The sequence below is a fragment of the Crocodylus porosus genome, unplaced genomic scaffold (genome assembly GCF_001723895.1).
Source record: "Crocodylus porosus isolate Cpor-Errol unplaced genomic scaffold, CroPor_comp1, whole genome shotgun sequence".
In the NCBI taxonomy this organism is placed as follows: domain Eukaryota; kingdom Metazoa; phylum Chordata; order Crocodylia; family Crocodylidae; genus Crocodylus; species Crocodylus porosus.
The window spans coordinates 40905943-40922162 of NW_017728906.1; the positions used below are offsets into that span (position 1 = coordinate 40905943).

The following is a 16220-nucleotide window of genomic DNA, read 5'->3' on the forward strand; positions in this document are numbered from 1 at the left end:
TTTAAGTCAAAGGAAGGGGGAAAATATAAAACATTATATTGCATTACAGGAAAGAAACCCCAAACAAAACACAACCACATCACTAACTGTTCATTGAGAAAAAAGCTAAATCCTAAATAGAGACCATTACCAAGCAAATAAATAGCCATGATTATTTTAAGAGGAGTCCTCAAGATCCCATGCTGCTGGATTAGTTCTGCACAGACTCCTATACCTTAATAAAATCATGCTGATGTCAGTGGGGCTCTGCTTGGATGCTAGGGTTTCCTTGTGTGGGGCTCATCCCAGGGTAAGTACATAAAGCTATAAAATAGCCTAAATTAGCTTCATTCTTAGAGTTATCATTACTAGGACCTATTTTAACTAAAGTTTTATATTTTATTTAAAAGAAACATCATGGTATCAAAGAGATATAATAAAACCAGATGGAAAGAAACCATTATAATTACAGAATTTGGTTCTGCACCTCAATTTCTCTTCACTTTGGTTAGATCAAATATAAAGACAAGGGTCCACCATGAACCTTACTTCCATATAGGGTTTTGGACTTTTGTTCAACACCAGGCCTACTGACAAAAATTAAGGCAAAATACAACATATTCCATTTTGGCATTTGTGCTCATGTGTATTGAAGTACGCATGCTGATATATGGACCATTTATTTTGCTTTATGACCAGCATTGATATAATTTTCAATATTATATACAATGCACATACATATACACACATAGATAGGTAAGTAGGCAATTCCTTTGCTAACTGATCCATTCTACAGAATATTGCATAACATAATAAACAGAAAAAACTCTTTAGCATTTCTCTGTTGCGTGTTATTGCATACTTCTAGCCTATTATGACTGCATATTGTATAAAGTAGATCTGGTTCTTGCTTTGACTCTGTTTACATAGCTTTTGAATAACTGATTGATTGTTTTGATTTTCTTTTAATATATGTGTTTGTGATATTCAGCTGAATGAGATTTAGAGCACGGATTGTTTACTTATTTTTCCTTCTAAACTTTTGTTATTAGTGATTTCTCACCAGGTTCGGAGAAAAAAATTTAACAACAGGAGAAAAAGCATCTTTCAAATACAGCTTTTCTAATACAATCTGTGAAACACTGAGGAATCTCACAGATTTTCATGAATACTCAGTGATTATCTGAATGCTTAATACTATTGAATAGCATGATATATGGTGACAATAACTTGGCATTTTTATTCATGAGAATATTTGCAATTTCTTTTAAGTACACAATTCAAACACCCCGATTCCAGAGCAAAACACATGATAAATCACACAATCATGTACTAAATTGTATTTATTTTGTACTTTTGATCTCTCACTTGTACTCTGCCTGACAATCCATTTCCAGTGGATCTACTTCTGACATGTTATAATTTTAAGCAGTCCAAAGGAGAAGCTCAAATGTTATTTTAACATTAAAGAAATTAAAGTGACAGAAAGAGATGCTCATAAAAATGTTTGCTTCATATCTTTCCATATAGAAATCTATGTGCAAACAAAGATTTGAAATGACATGTTTGATATTTGGTGGCAATATTCTGGACTTACGTTTTACGTAGAGGCGCCCTATCATTTCAGCAGTACCATAATTGTTCCATACTTCACAAACATATTTGCCTGAATCTGAAGGACGTGTGTCTTCAATCACTAGTCCTGTGACTGTCTGCTGAAACCTGCTGTCTGGCTCCCAAGGAACATTGTCCTTCAGCCACCGATACTTTGGTGCTGGGTGCCCCGATGCTTTGCAAGGCAGCTCCACTCGCTGCCCTGCCATGGCTTTACGATGGTCAAACCCATCCAGAATAGATGGAGAGGAGTTTGCTGGGTCTGAAAAGCAAAGAGATGCTTTAAATATACTTAATTTAGTTTTTTTTGTTTTTTTGAAGCAGTATGCCAATATTTATCTTCCTTCTCTTAGCTGCTGTCCCAGCAGTTTATGTAATGTACAAGTTGCAGCTGTGTACCAGCCATCCAGACTGTGGTATCTCAGAAGTGGTGGCTGAGATCCAGCAGCATGTACTAACTAAACATTGCATAATTACTTGGAAGCCCTCCCACTGTATTTTTTCCAGGTGGCAATCGCTTCTCTGATCATTCTTCATGTTTCTCATCTGACAAAAAAAAGCCAAGAATGTGTTACTTTAACCATTATAACCACTGTCCCTATACCACTCACCCAGAACTAAGCCAACCGATTTCTCCTGCTTCTAAGTTGAAAAGTTGAAAGGTTTTGAAATAGAAAAGTGAATTCTTCCTATGTCAAAATAAAATGGTCAAGGATACAAAATCCCATATTCATAGTTAAACTGACAGGGTGCATCTACACATGCTATTAAAAGTTCATTGCTCCCAGGTGCAGCGTTTGCACATACACCCAGAATTTTACCATGTTGAACCAGGGCAGAGCAGCCCCAGTTGGCAAGGGACCTGGGGGGTCATCCTGCCAGCCTGAGGCTGCTCAGACCCAATTCAACTGGCTGGAGCACAAGGGTGTTACAGTACAGGTCTAGCTGGCAGGCAGCCCCCACACTGTAGCACCCTTGTGTCCCAGACAGCCCCAGTCAGCATCTACATATGCGTTGTGGTGGAGTAAATAATTCTGCCTTATGACAGTACTTGTGTTGGGGACTACTAGCCTACAGTGAAGTTAATTAGTTTACTCCAGCCTAATAGAGATGCATGGACACACAGTGACGCTTTACTGTGGAACGAATTAATCAGCACAGTAAATGTGCCCACAGCCAACTGTTTCCTACTCCTGTAGAGGAAGCATAGATGGCAAATGCAATCTATAACATAATGCTCCAGTGAACTACTCCGTGTTGAAATTCTCAGGTAGCTTGTTTCCTGCGCAAATAAGCCTTGATTATTATGCAAGTTGGGCTACCTCTACCATAGCAAATTTGGGCAACTTCTCTTATTTGTGTTTGTTTCAATAGCTCAACAAACATAATAACTTGCCTGCTATATCTTGAATTTTAGATAGCAAACTTTTTTGGGAAAAGCCTATCATTATCTTTATGTCCATACAGCGCATAGCACAATGAAGCCCAACCTGGTTGAAGCCTCTTGTACTGTTGAAAAAAACCCCAAAACTTTAAATATTAATTAAAAAATACTCCAGTATTAATTTCACTACAGCTATTGGTCTTATCCCATAACATACTTTGCTAAAGCATCTTGATCATGGCAGCCTCCATGTGTTACACTTCCCCCACTCTTGCATCTAGTATGGAGATCTCTTTTGGGGGCATGTCCATGCTACAATAAAAATGTGCATATGTGCAATACAAATGTGCAAAACAAGTCTACAGCTTGGGTAGATTTTTATAAGCTGATTTTAAAGTATCTAGCAGAGGTACTAATAACACAATATCTCCATTAAGATGGAGCTCACCCTGAGCTGCAAAATCCACAAAAAACCCAGGATGGTTACTTAGGTTACTAACTCACACTGAGCTCCACACTACTGGGGCTATACTGCTATGAATACTTTATATCTGCCCCTGCCATAGCCCTGGACACCCAACTGTAGCATGGAACAGGGGGAGTTCTGTTTCCTCTGAAACCCTGGGCACTGGACTGTGGCACAGTGCAGACAAAGTACCTGCAGCTGAATGCTGCCAAAACCAAAGCTCTTCAGCCTGGATCCAAACACTTCACAAGCTGGATCCAGCCCACAGGCTGTAGACTGACACCCCTAGGTTTAAACTAAAGCAAACCAGCTGCTCTCACTTGTGACTGATGAGTAGACTTTTTTGTAATGTATCTGTAGTGTCCTATATCAAAGTGTAATACCAGTTATAAAAGTAGTAAAAAACCCAAAACAAAAAAATGCACAATTACATAGCAAACAAATGGTCCACAGAATTTCTCTACTGTCTAGATGCCAGCAGAAAGTTGGGCCACTGAAGGCTGTAGTACAGTATGTTTTCCCAGAATGTAAGATCTCTCCCATTACAAAACATGTAGACCAAAAAGCAAACCAAGCATATAGAGCAATGACTAAACAACCAATGCATTAATAGCCACTGACTCCTTACTTGGCAACAAAAGCAATAGCATTTGGTAGTAAGCTCTAATGTTTGCTTATGGCTCTGAAAAATGACACTCTTGCCAGAAACATTTTGGATAAGCTAATATCAACAAAGTGGTTAACCAGCTTCTCCCTTCTAGGTTTGGACTAAGGAAAGAGACTATAGCCAGAATGTGAAGACAATATATTGAGTTTTCTGTATATATGAAGCTTTATGCAGTTTGTCTTTAAACAAAGTAACTCATAAAAATGCAAATGTGCAAAGGATGCTAGTAATGGTCCTTAAGTTCTGCAGGCACTTTAGCACACCTTAATCAGCATACTCACTGTTTAAAGATTTTCATGTGCTTCACGGTCTTGTCTACAAGTGTATGAAATCAAAATACTTTCTTCATTTCACAGGGCCACAAACTAGAATGGCTACAGCAGCTACACATGATGACACAGTGTTTTTATAGTCTTTCCAGGCAGACTCAGGAGGACAGCAGGCTGTACCTTTCCTATAATAGGAGGAATTTTATGGCCACTTGATCAAGCCACTAAGCAGGTGAGCTGCAATATTGCTGCTGTCAGCTGGATTATATTGCTTATTGAAGATTTCCCTTCCTCCCCCCTGAGATCCATCAGAACAAGTAAGTTAGGTGATAAAGTGGTATTATAACTAGGATGCAACATGCACTGCATGCTACTGAATAACTGAAAACTAGGAAAGTAGTATGAGAAGTTGATTATATTCTATTCATATTAAATTTCTTCTTCAGTAAAAAGGGATTAAAATCAGTTTTACAAACCAGAATTGATGCTTAAAAATACATTCTGGCAGTGGTTTTCGAGACCATGTCTATCAAGCTTTACAGCAAAGCCTGGAACTACTGCTGTGACAATAAGCCCTGCCCATTCATGCACCCCAGACCAGCAATAAGGCAGCAGTTTGTACAGCTCTGGGTCTCCTAGCACAAAATCATCTAAGGTGATTCTGAGACAGGTGCCAAAGCAAGCCTCGCCCACTTTGCACTTGCTGCAGGCCGCACCCAGGACTCTTCCAGGAGCAAATCTAAGACTTGGAACTTGAGAACACTCCTGGGCATGCATCAAAACTAATTCTGTGACATTTTTACTTAAACTGCAGTGTTAATGGGAGTGGCTGTTTCTTTCCAGTGTTCCCGGGATTACAGTGGAGATGATATATATAGGCACATATTTTGACAGTAGCAACAGGGCCTATGCTGAGACCACGTAAGCCATCTACACTGTCTAACTGACTGACTTGGAGTGCAAGAAAGTAGATAGCACTTACTTCCTCAGCTGCAGTGTTTGGAGAAGGTAAAGACATGGTCTGGGGGACTAAACCTGATGTGGGTTGGAAGTCCAAATCTATTCAGTATATTTTTTTTTTAATCTTTCCCTACAGGCCATGTTTAAAATAGCAAAACAAGTCAAGTCAAGTCAGCCCCAAGGCTGCTGCAACCATTGGAGCACCTTAGATGGTGTATATCACTGGTGATTCTTTGGGCAAAGAAACCTGGTGGCGCCCAAGTCCTCTCCAGATATGGATGGCCACTGGCTCACAGAAAGCTTATCCGCTCTTTGACAGGCCTTGTTTTTAGTCCTGCTGGGTGACTACACACCCTCCTTACCCAGGCTAGCCCAGGTGGGGGTGCCAGTTTAGTCGGTGATAACCCAACCATGGAACTGACTGTACTGGTGTACGTGGTACCAGATAGCAGATCAAGAAAGGCCTGGCATGACAGGGGAAGTGGCAATTTAATAGGCAATCCCACCATTTTCTGATACTTTTGTGCAGTTATTTGAGAGCTATCAGGAGCTGAAGGTCTTGGAATATTTGTTTTTATTTTCAAAGGGTTTACTGGAACAATGAGATGCAGTTTGCAACCCCTTCACTCTACACCCATAACCTACCAGTTGGTCTTGGAAACCAGATGAGGATTTCCTCTGGTACTAGATCATATCAGGGGGAATTAAGAAACAGTGAAGAAAGAAAAGGGTCATTAGATATCACAATCCAACATCCTTATAGTTTGATTCACAGACCAGCTATGCCTTATGGCATAGGATCTAGTTAAAAAATTACATAATACTAGACATCTCCTATACATGAAAGTGGCTCTTTTCTTGCAACCTGTTCTAATTTATTGTATAGTGCAAAGCACCACTTCAGGATGTTCATGACACAGATTTCAGTAGCAATTCCTACAGAGCTGTTAACTATATTTCAGTTAAAAGAAAAGAAAGAGGAAAAGAAGCCATTGCATCCATTTGTAAACACCTGCAGTAGAATAAACAGCATTGCATGAATTGCAATTTTGATACCTTAGAGGACCATTTGAAATAAGACCTAAGACACTGTGCTCAGACAAGGCAAGGGTCTGTGAATAAGGACAATGGAGAAACAAGAAAAGATACTTTATTCGAAACTGTTCTGCTTTTTGTAGGGAATGGAGACAGAAATCTGTTATGGTCTGAAGGCTACTTCTTAATAAAATGTTAACTCAAAGATTTTGGGTTAAAGATACTGGAACATTAAATTCTGTACCTGAACTTGAAAAATATAATCCTGAAGAATCCACCACTGCAGACTTTAGAGGAAGATTCTATAATTTGTTCATGACTTTGGCTATGGTATTATTATGAAAGACCACTTGATGGCACAGAGTAACTCTCACTGTGCATTAAATCTAGAATTGTGTTCATGTTACAGACATTTTCAACTTTCAAACCTACCTAGGAGCAAATAAAGATTTTATCTGTTGCAATGTGTCCAAGGCTAAGTATTTTATGAAATACTATGGAAAAAAGTATAGTTGGTTTCCATCCCAAAACATTCCCCAGACAGAACAAGAATACTTTTAGAAGACTAGAAAAAACACGTGTCTAGGATGAGCAGACCTTCCAGACCTGCATTCACTGGCTTCCTGATCTTAGCTCTTAGAGTCCCCAACTTGTTTGAGGAATGGTAAGGGCCAAATCCTGCTGTTGGCTACATTCATGCAAAAAGAGTTATCTTGGCAGCACTGAAGGACTATACACAAGGGAAGAATTCATCTGAGAAACTGAAGTCACGCATTCAAAAGCTGGACATGCTTAGGGTGCACTTCAGGACATGTATACCTGCCCAGACTGACTAGGTCTGAGAAACTGAGGAAAAGACAATTCCACACAGACATGAACTTTGGAAAAGGCAGAATGGCATTACGCATTATTTCAGTAGGCAGATAACTGGGTTGAAACCTTCCTATTAGGGCTGTGCAAAATGGCTATCTTTTGGTTCTATTTCGGATTCAGCTGTTTCAGAGGGACAGTGATTTGTTTTGGTGTTTCAGATCATTGTTCCCCTTTGATTCAACTGAATCTGTTCCTGAGTTTCAACGCTGTTTTGGCACTGATTTGGATTGGCTGGGGAGAGGCAGGCACAACTGGGTGGCTACAAGTTCTCCCACAGCTCCTCTGGCTGTGCCTGCCTCTCCCCAGGTGGGGGGAGCCATGGGAGAAACCCCCTTAGCTGTCCTGCCCAGCCCCAGACCTCACCAAGCCCAAGCCTAGTCCCAGCACTTAAAAATAAATAAATAAAAAGAAGCCCTGCACTCACCAGCTGTAGCAGCAATGAACAGGGCAGCCATCCTCCAGTTTGTCTAAGTCACTCTGAATCCTAGCCTTACCCTCCAGCATATCTACTACTCCCCCAAGCTTGGTGTCATCTGAAAACTTGTTGAGGGTGTACTCTCTGCCATCTTCCAGGTCGTTGATGAAGACATTGAATAAAACTGGCCCCAGGACCAATACCTGGGACACCGCACTTGATACTAGCTACCAACTAGACATCAAGCCATTGATTACTACTCTCTGAGCCCAAAGTTCAAGCCAGTTTTCTATCCATTTTACAGTCCATCCAAGCCATACTGCCTTAGCTTACCTGCAAGAATGTTGTGGGAGACCATGTCAAAAGCCTGGATTCTCCTTTTTTCCCTTTCTTTAATATGGCCTTTTCTAATCATCTGGGACCTCTCCTGATCACCATGAGTTTTCAAAGTTGATGGCCAGTGGCTCTTCAATCACATCAGCCAACTCCCTCAGCATTTTCAGGTGTATCCCATCCTGCCCTGTGGACTTGTACACATCCACCTTTTCTAAATAGTCCCTAACCTGTTCTTTCACCACTGAGGGCTACTCACCTCTTCCCTAAACTGTGCTGCCAGGTGCAGTAGTCTGGGAGCTGACCTTGCCTGTGAAGACTGAGGCCAAAAAGGCATGGAGCACTTCAGTCTTTTCTGTATCCTCTGTCATAAGGCTATCTCCCCCATTCAGTAAGGAACCCATAATTTCCCTGATACTCCTCTTGCTACCAAAATACTTGTAGAAACCCTTCTTGTTACCCTTCACATCCCTTGCTAGCTGCAACTCCAATTGGGCTTTGGCTTTCCTGACTTCAATCTTGTATGTCTGAACAATGTTCTTATATTCTTCCCTAGTTATTTGTCCAAGTTTCCATTTCTTATAAGCTTCCTTATTGTGATTTAGTTTACTGAAGAGCTCCCTGCTAAGCCAAGATGGTCTTCTGCCATACTCGCTAGTCTTCTTGCACATCAGGATGGTTTGTTCCTGCATGCTCCTTAAGACTTTTTTGAAGTACAGCCAACTTTCCTGGACTCCTGCGCCCCTCAGTCTGGTTTCACAGAGGATCCTACCCATGAGTTCTCTGGGAAAGCTGAAGTCTGCTTTTCTGAAGTCCAGGGTCCTTACTCTGCTGCTCTCCATCCTTCCTTTCCTCAGGATCCTGAACCCAATCATCTTATGGTCATTGCTGCCCAAGTTGCCACCCACTACTACATTCCCAACCAATTCTTCCCTGTTTGGGAGCAGCACATCAAAAAAAGCATGGCCCTAGTTGGCCACTCCAGCACTTGCACCAAGATGTTGTCCACAACACTCTCCAAAAAGTTCTTGTATTGCCCTCCCAGAATATGTCAAGGTGACTGAAGTTTCTCATGAGAACCAGGGCCTGTGATCAGGAAACTTCCACTACCTGTTTGAAGAAAGCCTCATCCATAGGGTTGCTAACCCTCCTGGATTGGCTGGGAGTCTAGCAAAATTGGCATTGATCTCCCAGTGACTATTGAAAGTAACCTGGGAGACTGATATTGTCAATGGGTTGACCAGTACAATTAATTACATTATGTCGTGTTGGAAAAAAAAATCTCCTAGAATAGCTTCAGTCAGTTGGCAATACTACTCATCCATCACTTCCTCCTGGTGTGACGGTCTATAGCAGACCCCCACCATGTTATAGGACGGAGCTGGAAAGGTAGCAGTTTCCTTCTTCTTTTAAGATCAAACCTTGGGCTCATTGGGCAGGATTTGTATTTTCTTTTCTGGCTGGGAACACACTGGGTGTTTTAGATACATGGAACACCCACAATTTTATTAAGAGTGTAGGGGGTAGACAATCTTAGTCTCTAGTATAACATCATACAATCCCAGACTTAGGGTACCTATGTTTGTGAAAATTTTTGCCATTTAAAGCACTCTAAAACTGTCACTTAATACATGTGGGTGACTTTAGAATGTTTTAAAAATCACAGAAGTTGCCTTATTTAAACCCCATTTTATGTGTTTTAAATGTATGGCAAACTGTGGTAGTGTAGCTCAGCCTATCTAGTTCACCTTTACTGCATATTTACTTAACTGGGGCTTTTCAAAGTGGTAATTAGTTATTACTTCCACCAGGTGTAGCTAGCTCTGGAACCCAGTATCAGCTTCAGGCTGCGTTGTTCAGTGTCCAGTGCCCCCTGCCTCCTACCCTACAGACCTACAGCAAGGCATGAAACTCACAGCAAGCCATGGAATTTCTATTACGTTTTAAGGCACTGTTCCTTCAGCACTTTAAGTAAAGTGTAAAAGTTACAGCACCTTTGGAAATGCCCACCCTGCATGTATATAAGCACCCTTAGTTTCTAGCTCCCAATCAGAGGCAGAGCAGGGGAAAAGCACAGGTGGGTAGAGCCTTACCTGACACATGGGCTCATGGCATTCTGGCAGTGGCAGTGGCAGTGGCAGTGGCTGCAGCTGCTGCTGCTGCTCTGAGTGGGCTCAGGTTGCTGTGGCTGAGACAGGCTCCCTACATATGTCCTATAGCAGCACTTGTGGTGTAGACTCTTTGGGAGCCACCATTCTGGCAGCCCCTCTAACTTAACACCAGGGGCTGATGCCGCCTCACCCACCCCGAGTTACGCTACTGATCCCAGGTCCCTTCACTATGAAGGGAGCAGAGAGGAGAGGTAAGGGGCAGCACTGTCAACATGAAGAGTTAAAATATCATTAAACACACAGAACTCAGGATATTGGCTTAAAATGCTTGGTCTACAAATGAAAAATAAGAACATACTGTCTGGCCATCTGGCTTCTGATTTTGAAGCCTGTCAAGGGAGGTCCCTTGCTGCAGTCTGATTTTGACCATTGATCCATTCATTCTGAATATCCCTCCAACACTTTGAGTGACACTAACACCCTCCTTGGCTTTAGTCAAGGTATTTCTGCTGTCCATCCTATTGTCACTATACTATTTGCCTTTGTGAAAATGGAAATAGTAATGGACACTTAATGTTGGCAAGCACTAGGTATCTACTGAATGAACTCTAAAGCCTAATCTCTTTCCAACAAAGTGCATAAATGTAAAATGCATATTGAAGGGGGGGAAAAGAAAAAAACAACTTAAAATTATACCAAACTTCACTGCTCAGCAGAAGTACTGTAAGTTCTTACATTTACATTTGGTTTGCTGGAGAAATGTCTATAAGTGCTGAGAAAGGCAAATTCCTACTTTGTCAGCTCAGCATGCTAGAGAGAATAATATATAGTATTTATTATACTAAATATATAAGGGTGCACCTGATACAAAAAGTCTTGCGCTGTTGCTCTGTCGTGTTTCTCCAGTGTATCTGTGCCGTGTGATACATCGGTAATTATACAATCCATCTTCATTCTGTACATCTAAAATATACAAGGCTCCCGTGGATGTGATGCGAAATCTAGATCCTGAAAGACAAAAATTTACAGTGCTTAAAATAACTACAGGTTGTGGCATCATCATCATCACCTTTATTGTTGGTGTTTTTGCTTTTGTTGTTTTTTCCACTGAAGTGAAAACATAGAAGCTTTCATACATTCCAGCTCCCAATGTAAGCTTTTCTATATCTAATTTTACTATTTTGTGACTGTCTGTCTAAATAATTCAGGTAGATACCCCATAAAGCTGTAAGGACCTAAATGAAAAGCAGGGCTTGTGAATGTTGAAGGAAGATGATCATGAATTAATTATCATCACTTTACTATTATTAATAACAAAGACATTTTTCAAATAAAATAGGTAAGGAAAAAGGCTAATATGGAAAGTGAACCAGCTATATTAAGGGCGCATCTGCATGTTGCTTTATGGTAACATAGCGCTGCATTACAGCACTGTGTGGCATGCTGTGGTGACGTAGCGATCACATGTGCCTACACATGATTGGCAGCTACATTGCTACAGCAGCATGCTCTGGGTAAAGCATGTTGCTATGGCAACATGGTGGCAAAATCTACCTATGCACTGCATGTCTGGCACAGTAACCGCCCATACTGGTTGTAGTACTTCAAAAGAAAGTACTAAAACACAGCGCCATAGCAACATCAGCATGTGGTGACATGTAGGTACACCCTAAGATACCATATCTAACCTCTGATTACTAGAATGATGTAGAAGGTGGGAGACTCCTGAATGAGAGCCCCAGATGAAGGGTTCAGTAAAATAAGCCATGTGTCCAAATTGAAAAAAACAAAAGTTTGATTTTATAAAACAGCAACCTTCTTAAAATTCTAGAAACATCAAAATCTAATTCCAGGAAGAAAAACAAATGAAGAAAAGGGATTGCTTCTTTTAAAGTGATAAGTCTAAATGGTTCTAACACAACTTGGCTTCCACAACAACTTGAAATGATAAAAATGTGGTGGAGCATCTCATCCAGACAATTTGTACAAAGCTGTCGTATGCACACAAGCTCAGGTTTATAATATGGTATATACACATGTGCTTATCTTTCACTTTAATACATTCTTCTTTCATTGTAAACATGAAAAACCTTCTGTGTACATAGCAATGAAATAAATGGGGTTTTTAAATTATTATTTCATTTATTATTTTGCATTGTACTGGCAGAACCAGACAGGCAGCTGGCCAAATGTTTGTAATTGATGAGTTCCGTCTTCAGCATTCCTGTTGCTGTTACTGACATACTGATCATGTTAGTCTTCAAAAATAAAGAAACATCTGAAAGAGCACTGGTGATCAAAAATTGAGGAGGTTGGTCTTCAGGTTCAAATGCTAGATAAGGATTCTGAAATTAAGGTTTAATTCCTATCCTTACCACAGCTGGTTGAGCTCAGAAAAAGCACTTTATCTGTGCCCCACTTTTCTAGTAATAATCCTCATTCTCGTCTACCTCTTCTATGTCTTCACTATTTAGATTGTAAGCTCTTTGGGATGGAAAAGTCCTTTCATTTTAAATAGTTACAGCAGCTAGTTGATTGATCTCATTATCTCATTTGGAATACACATCTGTTACTGTTACTTCATAGGAAATGGATTTTTCCCTCAAACTTTTTGAGTATTAGAATAAATTGAGATCAATAAACATGGGATTATACACACACACACGCATACACACAGACTGTAAACTTTTCTAGCATTTGCTACCTCATATTGACGTTAGAATGCAGTACAACATTTTGAAATCATAAGAGAACATATACACTTTCCTCAACTCAAACTGCAGATAATTCTCTACCTAAATTTTTTGAAAACCGTGACATTAAATAAAAATAAGGGATAGTATGTTGTAACATTACATTGTTCTGCAGATATTTAATAACTCATACAATGCATATATTTTTTACTGTATATTGAAAAGTATATCTTCTTCCTGAATTATGGAAGGAACTAAACAGGAATGATAGCAGGGGGTGGGGATTTCTAGGAACTCAGTTAAAATCACAGCAAAAAACTGATCTCAGGAGCAAAACACAGTAAGTTAAAGCTCATTCAACCTCATTCAACCTCCCTCTTTCTTTCAATACTTGTTAAATAATAAAATATCTCTCAACTATAATACCATCTAAGCCTGATCCATGTCCTTTGAAGTCAACACAGCATTTCCCAGCTATTTCTGTGGAAATGAAGTTCAGTTACCAGTTCATAGTTACTATTTTCTTTCATTTTTATAGAAGAGGGAGGTTTTTTGTTTGTTTTTTAATGATAGCTTTTTTGCTGAGCACTATATAAATATGATACATGGGGTATTGGGCTCCTGATCCTTCTGTCAGAGGTTCCCAAATTTTTTCTTGAGTTCCCCTTTCCAGATTTACCAGTGACCCTTGTACCCCCACCAGCATTCATTTGTCATTTTAACCCCTTAAATGCCAATTAGTATAATGAAAATTAAATCCACTATTACACAATTTCTCTTGCTTACTCCCACAAAAAGATCTTACATGTGGTATATGTACCACAGTTTGGGAGCCCCTGTTCTAGATCAAATGCAGATCTTAAGGCCTATCATGGATAACTTTGGTGTAGATGGGACAGAGTGAAGCTGCATATAGACATTACACTTAGACTGGTGTAAATGATTGGAAATCCATCTAAACCTGTAACTGTACAGGAGTTCGATTTGCATAGACTGGTCTAAAAATGGTGCAAGCAGTCTAAGATATACCTTAATTCAGATCAATCTAGATTAGACTGGTGCATCTAACTTTTGTACCAGTTCCCTATCAATTCAAGTTAGATCACTGTTCTCCAGCAGCTTAGCTTCCTTGGCAGCCTCCATTACCCCTCCCTTGCAGGGAGGTGCGCAAGCACTTGGGCTGCTTCAGGCTTCTCCAACTGAATGCCTAGTGAGCCCCAACCCCAAGTTTTGCCAGAGTTGATCCAGAGGAGCATCGGGCAGGAGATCCATTGCTTGGTGCCAGGCCTCAGGCACTAGAAGCCCTCTAGCCCTATTCATCTTGGGAAGGCTGCTGGTCCTCAAGGGTGAGGAAGTTGTGGTGGACGTAGGTGTCGTGGGGGACATAGCCTTTCTGGACTTTAGGAAGGCCTTCAACACTGTCTCTTACCCCATTCTCATTAAAAAATTAGGGGATTGTGGTGTCGATGCCTACACAGTCAGATGGGTCACCAATTGGCTGGAGGGCCGCACCCAGAGAGTGGTGGTGGATGGGTCATTTTCAACCTGGAGAGATAAGGGCAGTGGGGTCCCCCAGGGCTCGGTCCTTGGGCCTGTACTGTTCAACATCTTCATCAGCAACTTGGATGAGGGGGTGAAAAGCACCTTGTTCAAATTCAAAGATGACACTAAGATGTGGGGAGAAGTGGGCATGCTAGAAGGGAGGGACAGGCTGCAATTGGATCTGGAAAGGTTACAGGGGTGGGCAGATGAGAATAAGATAGGATTCAATACTGACAAGTGCAGGGTACTGCACCTAGGGAGAAAGAACCAGCAGCATACCTACAGACTGGGGAACTCCCTTCTCGTCAGTGCAGAGGCAGAAAGGGCTCTTGGAGTCATTATTGATTCCAAGATGAACATGGGCCACCAATATGAGGATGCGGTCAGTAAGGCTAACCTCACCTTGTCCTGCATCCACAGATGCATCACAAGCAGGTCCTCCCACAGATGCATCATGAATGATCCTCCTCCTCTATATGACATTGGTCAGGTTGCAGTTGGAGTACTGCATCCAGTTCTGTGTGTCACACTTCATGAGGGATGTGGACAACATGAAGAGGGTCCAGAGTAGGGCCACTCACATGATCAGGGGGCAGCAGGGCAGGCCCTACGAGGTGAGGCTACGAGACCTGAACCTGTTCAGCATCCACAAAAGAAGGCTGAGAGGGGATCTATCTGGTGGCTATCTATAAACTGGCCAAGGGAGACCAGCAGGCAATGGGAGAGTCCCTGTTCCCCCAAGCACTACTGAGAGTAACAAGGAATAACAGCCATAAGTTGATGGAGAGTAGATTCAGGCTAGATATCAGGAGGCACTACTTCACGGTCAGGGTGGCTAGGATCTAGAACCAACTTCCTAGGGAAGTGGTGCTTGCTCCTACCCTGGGGGGTCTTTAAAAGGAGGCTAGATAGACACCTTGCTGGGGTCGTTTGACCCCAGCATTCTTTACTGACCATGGCAGGGGATTGGACTTGATGATCTGCTCAGGTCCCTTCTGACCCTACCAACTACTATGAAACTATGAAGTAATCAGCCAGGGCTTTGCAGTTCTGGACTGCATGCCACTGTGCAGGGTCGGTACCCCCAACATGAATGGGGGGCACTCTCTCTCCCCCATCTCTGTGTCATGTATGGATAACCTGCCATGTCTTGTCCATTTGATGTGCCTCCTCTGCCCAGGATTCATTGAAGAACTCTCTCCTGGTCTCACAGATGTTGTGGAAGATACATGCCATTCTCCATCATCTCAGGGAGTGGAGAGTTGTGCAATATGTGGGCATTGTGGGCGCTGCCCACCAAGCTGGCAAAGATGTGGGTGGCTCTGGTGGTTGATGACTCCCTATAAAACAATGGTCTTTGTGGTTGATGAATGTCTGGGCTACCTTAAGTGGGCAGAGGATGGTATGTGAGTGCTATCCACAGTCCTCACACAGTTGGGGAAGCCCATTAAGTGGAAGCCAGTGATCACCTCCTGCCACTTGACAAGGTGAATGAAGTGGTCAACCAGGACATTCTGGATGACCAGACACACCTCCCAGACAGCCTCTCCAGCCATGTAATTGCCCACACCAAACTGGCTGGTGACATAGCAGAGACTGCTGGTGTGGCCAGGTTCATCATGGTGATGGTCATTCACTTCTCCAGAGTTAAGGGTGGTTATATGCTGACATCCTGACATGCGATGTAGGGGGCTAGTGGGTGACAATGTCCATGAAGGTGCCCTGGAGCATCTAAAAGGTCTGGACCCACTGCTCTTGTCCCAGGCACCCAGGACAATTCACTTCCACCAGTTGCTGCTTGTGGTATGGAACCAGAATCAGTGCTTAATGGTCAGAAGGTAGTGACAGAGCACCTCAGCATCCATGACATCTTAAGTGG

The 16220-nt window shown here is 41.8% G+C and overlaps 1 protein-coding gene across 1 annotated transcript in view; it reads right to left on the reverse strand.

Annotated features, from left to right (window-relative positions):
* DSCAM (DS cell adhesion molecule) overlaps positions 1-16220 on the reverse strand; it is a 620508-nt gene that overhangs the window by 282206 nt on the left and 322082 nt on the right. The window contains exons 4-5 of the mRNA XM_019557111.1: positions 10968-11114; positions 1577-1855 (exon numbers count right to left, since the gene is read on the reverse strand). Coding sequence (XP_019412656.1) covers positions 1577-1855; positions 10968-11114 — 426 coding nt within the window. The remainder of the gene's footprint in view (positions 1-1576; positions 1856-10967; positions 11115-16220) is intronic.